Source organism: Nuphar pumila, chromosome 3, assembly GCF_984573655.1.
Source record: "Nuphar pumila chromosome 3, dmNupPumi1.hap1.1, whole genome shotgun sequence".
NCBI lineage: Eukaryota > Viridiplantae > Streptophyta > Magnoliopsida > Nymphaeales > Nymphaeaceae > Nuphar > Nuphar pumila.
The window spans coordinates 7,624,072-7,632,530 of record NC_143251.1 but is presented as its reverse complement, the minus strand read 5'-3'; the positions used below and the strand labels follow the sequence as shown (position 1 = coordinate 7,632,530).

The 8,459-nt window shown below is 36.6% G+C and overlaps 1 protein-coding gene across 1 annotated transcript; it reads left to right on the top strand.

Moving 5' to 3' along the window:
* The first annotated feature begins 4,146 nt into the window (after nucleotides 1–4,146).
* Nucleotides 4,147–7,780, top strand: LOC149841815 (beta-ureidopropionase-like). The gene is made up of 6 exons (XM_090000527.1): nucleotides 4,147–4,308; nucleotides 4,943–5,050; nucleotides 5,632–5,820; nucleotides 5,938–6,165; nucleotides 6,263–6,487; nucleotides 7,338–7,780. Exons 1-6 carry the CDS (start codon nucleotides 4,147–4,149, stop codon nucleotides 7,563–7,565), a joined length of 1,140 nt encoding a protein of 379 aa, XP_089856653.1. The 3' UTR covers nucleotides 7,566–7,780.
* The last annotated feature ends 679 nt before the right edge of the window (nucleotides 7,781–8,459 follow it).

Sequence of the window (8,459 nt, the reverse complement as noted above, 5' to 3'; positions counted from 1 at the left end):
TTTTTTTTGAGTTTTGCTAGTGCGGTGGCACATCACGGATGTATTGACGTAATCCCCGTACACATGGGGTTACTTTAAGAACTTTTCTCGACACTCATCAGTGTCTACACTACGGTTTTCCCTAAGCGAATGGTTTCGCTAAGTGTTGTAGCCGACGTAGGGCGGCGGAAATATGTGTATTTGGGAAATTCATGCTTAAAGCTTTGGACACTGGTTGTCGTACGAACATGTTGATATATATATATATATATATATATATATATATTTGGAGCCTGTTATCGCTCAGATTTGTGCCTTTATGAATATGTGTTCCAAATCGTGATAATGTGTGGTTTATGCACGTGGCACATCATGACACGTATGTCACCCGTTCGGGTTCGTCGAGTACTTCTTGTTTTGGCTCACATTCGTATATCAATGGATACACGACACACCGAAGGCGTGTTTTGTACTCGATGTGACATATACCTGGAAAGAACTAAAAGCACTGTAGGGTATGACACTTTTGACCTGTTAAGGTTTGGGACTCGGTTGGAGTCTTCGGGCAGTGGCCCGGGTTTGTGAGAGTGTACTCACACCTTGTGTCACCCTAGGCATGAAATGGAAATGTTATAATATCGTCTTCACCGGCGATGTGCTCGTGTGGCCGTGAGAGGCTGAGCACGTGGATGGGCAGGCCAAGTCCTCGTTTGCGTACCCCACGGGGACCACGAGGCACAACTACCTCGAAGGGAGGTATGACCTGAAGAATGAGCCTAAATAAGATAATCCTGCCGCGCCCCATTCACAAATTTGGTCACCCAGGGAGAGGGTGAATGGTACAGCCCCGAGTGACGTGTCGTTACTACGACCTGTTCTTTTGAGGAGCCGATGTGCCCTCTGACCTTCAGTCACTCGGAGTTAGGGAGGTCAAGGTTGCCCTCCACAGGGACCTTTGCTACTGCAGTAGTACGGATTGCAATCCTTTGCCCCTGCGAAAGGTTTCTCCTGGCTGCGTGTCGCCCGCAGGTGGTTTTTCTCGTTCTGTAGCATCCCCGGTTACCACACTAGAAATTTAATAACAGACGTCGGGTGCATGTCTCACAGAACTCGAGGGTCTGTCCTTCACGTACCCGAAGGAGGTTAAAAAGAAGAACATAAAGACTAACCAAACAGACTAACGTACAGTAGTTGGTTACTTGCTTACTTTGGCACTGCTTGTACTTCCTTTAAATTATTGTACCTTGCTGGTTAGCTCCTGCTCTGTTTCAGTTGTCATACTATTACTTGTAGTTTTACAGTCTTCTAGCACGAGCACTTACCTGACACTTGCACATATATCTGTCACTTTACCTGTTGCATGATATGTGCCTTTTCTGGATAAAATGGATATGCAATGTTGTTGTTCTTCACCAACTCGCAAGAGTTCTGACCCCGTTTTATGGGGATACAGGTGATGAGTAGGCGCAGTGGCGATGCGACGGTGTACGGTTGGAGACTTGAGACCCACACTTAGCTGCAGATCTTGGTCCGTGTCTTGTTTTGGGGTTTGAGGGGAGTTTTCCTCTCATTTTGAGAGAGACTCGTTGTATGGGTGTTTTTAGTCTCATTTTGTAAAACTCTGATATTATATGTATTTGGAATGAACATGTGGTTTGTATCTTTTACTGTGGCCCGCTCAGACTTGCGGCCTTTGCTTACCCCTTTGCACTTCCGCTATCTGTTTTAAACTCTTACAAAAAAAAAATTGCCCAAAAATCAAAGGTTTTTACAAGGTCAGGGTTTGGGGCGTCACATTAACAATTACAAAGTTATATTCAACTCATGTGCTTCATTACAAAGCTATAGTTAAAGTTTAACTTAATCCATTCATTTACAAAGTTCAACTTAATATCCAATTAATTGTAAGTTTAACTTGATCTATTACAAAGGTACATAATTGTCCACAACTCAACTAGTTGGACAAATTTTTTCGGTACCTCTCTAACCGATGTCTCTATCTTTTTATTGTCTTTCATACCCTTGAAAGCTTTTTTCTTCATGTGCTTGTAGAACTTGATTATATGATTCTTTGTATTTGTAACATATTACTGAAAATAATATTTTATTAGTAAACAATTAACTACAGCAAACAACTCAAAGTAGTGAACAACTGACATATAAACACATACCTGCATGAAGTTCAAACTCCAGTTTTTGCCCAAGTATTGTATATATTATATTACAAATATACCATTGTCATACATATAAAATTTAAAATATCATCTGAAAAACATGCACATGTACGAAATGAATTAGCAAACAGATGCAAAGCAATTAGTCTTTCTCTTATTGAGAAATACCCTCTATTCTTTGCGTCATCCAATCTTTATAACAATCGAACCCAAATTGCACAAAAAAAAAAAACCTACAACAATATACACGAAAATGAGATAATAAATATAAACACAAAAGAAAATAACAAACATATAAAAAAAATATTATTGAATAAGTTATGTTATCATATTATTTGTTGGAGGTTTTTATTTGCTAAATATGTGTTTGGCATGAAATTATATAACATGAAGTTATTTTCCTTCATATTCATTTACCAAAGAACACAGTGCTCGTTATCCGAGTTGAAAAGAATTAAGTGCTACAACATAAATCTAGATTATGCAAAAATTTATGTGATTTTGTGATATATGTGAAACAGTGTGTTATTTGCAAAAACCTCTCAAAAATAACTTTATGAGAGGTGTTTCGCAAATATTTGTGTACGAAATTTTTTATTATATGCGAAAGAGTATTATATTTATGATTTTGGTGGTTTCAGTTTCATCAATATTTCATAATTAAATTTATGTGAGTTTGTGAGATCTAAATTTGCATAAAAAAACCTATGATTCTAGACTTAAGTTGGTGTTAGACATAGCCGCCAAACTATATAATTTTATTACAAAATTGCATAAATTCACAGTTGCAAAGGATAAAAGTGCCCTGACGATATCAAATATTTATGATTTTGGATATCGAAAGAATATAAAAAATTGTAGGATTTTTAAAAAATTAGATCAAATTACCCGTACAGTACAATCATTTTTCAATAAAAAAAACATATTTGAACCCAATAAAAACTATATAAACCAAACCCAAACCATACTCGGTAAAACCATATTGTTTTATCATTTTTACATTGAAACTCGAGACGAGTGGTCTGGTATAAAATTTCACAAATTATACTCGGGTCCATGTACTAATCGGACTTTCATCCAAACCCGGGTCTTAATTGGGTCTTATTATTTATCATCATACCCAAACCCTATAGGATTTGGTTTGGCTCGGGTTCCTAGAAACCATGAATTAGGTGAAGTATTTTTTTGTCTTTAAATGCATATTTAGATCCATAAAAAACGGATGACTCATGTTGTACCAAAACTTGTTGAAATAGTAATCAAGGTTTTTCATCGAATCTATTCAATCCAAAGAGTGATTTTTAGGGAATAAGAGGAGCTACTCATCAATCTAATTGGAGCTATCATGAAACAGAGAACTTGAGCATCAAAACAGATGTGCCACACGTCCAAGTGATCCGCTAGGATGACAATTAGCGATTGCGCATTCCTTGGTGGGTGAAGGAAACCCGGAGTTTTACGCCAATGAACTCAGGGAATGAAGTGGTTTTCTATTGGTTATAAAAAAAAGATTAATTACTTACTGTTAATTATAAAATAACAGTTTTTGCTTTGAACTTGCTTTAATAAGTTTAAAAATCAAAATTTTATTACTTTTATTCTAAAAAATATATATTTTAATGAAGCGGTTTGAGTTCAGCTTGTTTAGCTTTTAGCTCAGGTTTGTCATTAGCTTGAGCTGGGATGAATTTGCTACAAAAATGAACCGAGCTTAAATACGTTATGTTCGATTCGTTCGACTCGTTTACCAGATCTTAATTGCCCCTCACAAGAAAAAAAGGCAGTTTGTAAATTTTGAAATTCGTTAGAGGATCAATTGTAAATATTTGATAAGCCGTCTTTTCTTATTTTTTGCAGGAAAAGTTTCACGTTTGCCGTCGTTTTGTGGGATCCTCGGTGGCCGGAATCTTGGGTGCGGTATAAAAGTCGACTGTGCGAAGAGTTGCTTATCTGTGCCAAGAAGTAGGTGGGCAAGCTACGAAGGACGAGCGAAATGGTTGGCGCTGTCGCACGAGAAGCTGGTGCAGAGGAGGAAGAACAGAAAGGAGGAGAACAACCCAACCAGGAGAAGTCCCCCCTCAGAGACGGCTCCATCCACGTCTACGATTCCCTCCACCAACTCCTTCAAGCCAATCTCAAACCAGAGATATTCCAGGTTTGAGAGAGAGAGAGATATGCATCATTGTCTTGCTAGATTAGTTTCTTATTCCTTTTGCTGAAACGTTAAAGACCAATCGGAAAACTCGAGGTGGGTTTTCTTTATATTCATAGAACAATTTGAAATGGTCTTCGTTGAGTTCGCTCATCAGTTAATTTTAGAAAAAAGTGGATTTTTTGGGGAATCGTAAGACCATTTGTCTATCATTATGATCTTTCACGAATTGCATGTTTCTTCATGATTTCTTATTGGTATGAGAAATATAATTGTACTTATTTTGATGGTATTCCCTCGAGCAAAATAACGAATTTAATCCATAAGCTATGATTTTCATCCACTTGGTTATAATTATACTTATTTTGATTGTATTCCCTCGAGCAAAATAACGAATTTAATCCATAAGCTATTATTTTCATCCATTTGGTTATAATTATACTTATTTTAATGGTATTCCCTCGAGCAAAATCACGAATTTAATCCATAAGCTATGAGTTTCATCCATTTGGTTAACATGGTATCGATAATTTCATTTACTGTATGCGTAATTGGTGTATACCCACAAGTTGGTAATTGGGTTCCTGGAAAATAGATAGTTATTTTTATGTACTTTTGTTTGTCGGTTTCTTCACAGGAGGTTAGCCGTTTGCTTCTGGGGTTGAATTGTGGAAAAGCAGTGGAGCCAATCAGTTTGCCGGACTCTGCAACCCGAGCTTCCTTGAATTTTGGTTTCAACTTAAAGGTCAGATGGAAATCTCACGTTGGTCGATGTATTTGATTCTTGCTCTTTTGAGCAAATGATTGTAACGTGTTTTGAGAATTGAGTTTCAGAAGTTGTCATTTGCTTCTAAGCCTATCCCACTCTTTTCCTGTATGAGAAATAATATCAAAATTTACACGGAAGTAGTTCCTACAATTTTTCTATTTAGTTTTGTCATAAAATTTCAGATTTTAATTTTACTGGAGATTTCTAAATCTGAATGTCTGCGGAACCCTATGGATCTGATCGTTAGGTAGTTTACTCATTTTGATAAGTAACAATTGGTAATTAAACTTTTCAGATTAATTTCTTGATAACTGGTAGTTAGTAATTGATCTTTTCACATAAAGTTCTTAGTTAAGAAGTACCAACTAGATAACAGATTATGGGATTGATTTACCAATAAGACTGACCGACTAGTGGTGGCATTTGATTATGAAGTTGTTTTTGTATGTTTTAGATTTAATGCGTCAGAATTTTCATTGCACTCTGTTGGGCTGTTCTTCTTTTCTTGTATGTTTTATCTTATGATAACAGGATATCTTTCATCTTAAGCCTTTTAGGCATTTAGCTTCAGTGCGGACAAAGAGATGTTGCGTGAACCCAGAATTTTTCGAGTTGGTCTTGTCCAAAACTCTATTGTCCTTCCAACAACAGCACCTATTGCAGAGCAAAAGTTGGCCATAATGAAGAAAATAAATCAAATCATTGATGCAGCTGGTGAATCTGGAGTCAATATGTTGTGCTTACAAGTGAGTTCTATTTTTTTTTTTTTATAAGCAGTGAGCTGTTCTATTGATATCTGGTACAGACATAATTTTATCTGTATAGCATGTCACTTCTGTGACATTTTATGGATGAAATTTCAGGAGGCCTGGATGATGCCATTTGCATTTTGCACTAGAGAGAAGAAATGGTGTGAATTTGCTGAGCCTGTTGATGGAGATTCGACCCAGTTCCTGCAGAAGCTTGCACAAAAGTATAACATGGTTATAATCAGCTCAATTCTGGAAAGGGATATGACACATGGAGAAACGATTTGGAATACTGCTGTTGTGATTGGAAATCATGGGAACATAATTGGAAAACATCTCAAGGTAAGAATATATTTTGTTATGCAGGTCAACTTTATAGCCATTTCTGTATTATTGAATCCTTCTACCTGATGAAACTCACACGTTGGAACTACTGCAGAATCATATTCCAAGGGTTGGGGATTTCAATGAGAGCACCTACTACATGGAAGGAAATACTGGGCATCCTGTGTTTGAAACTGCTTTTGGAAAGATTGCAGTGAATATTTGTTACGGCAGGCATCATCCTTTAAATTGGTTAGCTTTTGGACTGAATGGCGCTGAGATTGTATTCAACCCATCTGCTACTGTTGGGGAGCTCAGCGAACCAATGTGGCCTATTGAGGTAACTGTGCTTTTTAAATTGCATTCAATAATTTATCTTTATATCACACGTCTGTCTTCTGCATGCACATCTTGACCAAATTAATTGCAACTGTATCATTGTGGATACTTCTATTTGTTAGAATTTTCATTTTGATTTTTTGGGGCCTCAAATGGTGGATATAAATTACCACTGAGATCATGGTAACCAGACACAGGTCCACTAACAAACATCATAGTTAAATTGTGAACTAAGCCAAGGTTTGAAGCTGCAATCAAACTATGGGAAATGCCGTTTCTTTTTCCTCGATTGACTTTGGGAAAGCTAGCCTTTAGCAATTTGAGGTTGCTTGTCCTAGATTCAGTTGTCTGATCACAATCGGTTCTTCCGAGGTGCTTAAAAACCAGAGACAGGGTTAAGTTTTATACCCCAATTAGACAGCTGTATCTTTAACAGTCACTCTACCAAGTGCAAATTAGTTTCTATTTGTTTCAGAAAATTCATATCTGTCTATGAGATAAGACATTTATTGAATTTCCTGTTTTTCTCCTTATCTTTTCAAATTTTAATTTATGAGGGCTTCCTTGCTCATCAGGAGACTTGGTCCCAATCTTGTTTTCACAAGTTATGCTGATGCAAAAAGTTGATCTTATTTCTGCTAGATGCAACTTTAGAAATGCATGCGTTTGTATATGATTGGTTTTAGTAGATGAATTAATTCAAGGCTCCCAGTGAGCCACATTTCACTAGGATTACTCATTTACTTGGTTAGATGAAAGGAAACGCTTTTGTTGATATAGCAGTTCTATTGATAATTAATTATTAGATAACAGTGAATCTATAGCTGAATTTCCATCTGAATTATATGTAGGCACACAATGCGGCCATCGCAAACAGTTACTTTGTTGGATCAATTAACAGGGTTGGCACCGAGATCTTTCCAAATCCCTTTACTTCAGGGGATGGCAAGCCTCAACACACCCACTTTGGACATTTTTATGGTTCCAGCTATTTTTCAGCTCCTGATGCTTCCTGCACTCCATGCCTTTCCAGATGTCAGGATGGATTGATCATTGCAGAAATGGATCTCAAACTTTGAAGACAGCTGAAAGACAAGTGGGGATTTCACATGACTGCTCGCTATGACTTGTATTCAGCGTTGCTGTCGAGTTACATACAACCAGATTTCATCCCTCAAGTTATTTCTGATCCTGTACTGCAGAAAAGATCGACTGAAGTGTTCTGTCATAAGTACTCGTGTAATTCCCCATGAATTAAAAGTTTTATATTTCAGACCACTGGGATTTTCCATGCTTGTGGGATTTGTACATTGCATATGAAACACAGTGGTGAAGAACCTGTGAGGTATGTATTGTGGACAGATCAATTTGATTTTCAACAACCATGGTACTTGGATATTGAACATGCCCATGTTGGTATTATCCTGACCAATCACTTGGAACCTCTAACAAATATCACGAGATTTATGAAAATCTTGCGATAATATTGTGAGATATTGCCTGAAAGTTTAAAACAGCAATTTCTTGCGAGATTTTTAAAATATCACGAGATTTATGAAAAAAACATAAATACCGCTATTTAAACACGATATTTACATTTTAAATGGCTATTTATAGTGAAAAATCGTGTATTTTTATTTTTAAATAATTTTTATTAATATTTTCTTATACAAAATATTTTTTTATTTATTTTTTTATTGCTGAGATTTCGCCAAAAAAACACGATATTTATGAACATTTTTCAATTTCTCGCGAGTTTTTGACAAACTAGATTTTGCCGAAAAAAACATGTCACTATGCCTGCAACTACAAGGGCTGGGAAAACTTTATATCTTTACTAAAACCTTAATTATATATCATACCTTTGCTTTTCCTGCTGCCAAAAGCTAGCCAAAACTTGGTTGTAAGCTGGGGGCTGAAATGACAAATCTGTGGTCAGTTGGTGTTTAATATAATTTGGTTGGATTCCTTTT

Excerpts from the sequence above, each read along its gene's own strand:
- LOC149841815 (XM_090000527.1), top strand. The coding sequence starts at position 4,147 with ATGGTTGGCGCTGTCGCACGAGAAGCTGGTGCAGAGGAGGAAGAACAG. Across the intron at positions 5,821-5,937 it reads TCAATATGTTGTGCTTACAA|GAGGCCTGGATGATGCCATT; the intron begins GTGAGTTCTATT and ends ATGAAATTTCAG. Across the intron at positions 6,488-7,337 it reads AACCAATGTGGCCTATTGAG|GCACACAATGCGGCCATCGC; the intron begins GTAACTGTGCTT and ends AATTATATGTAG.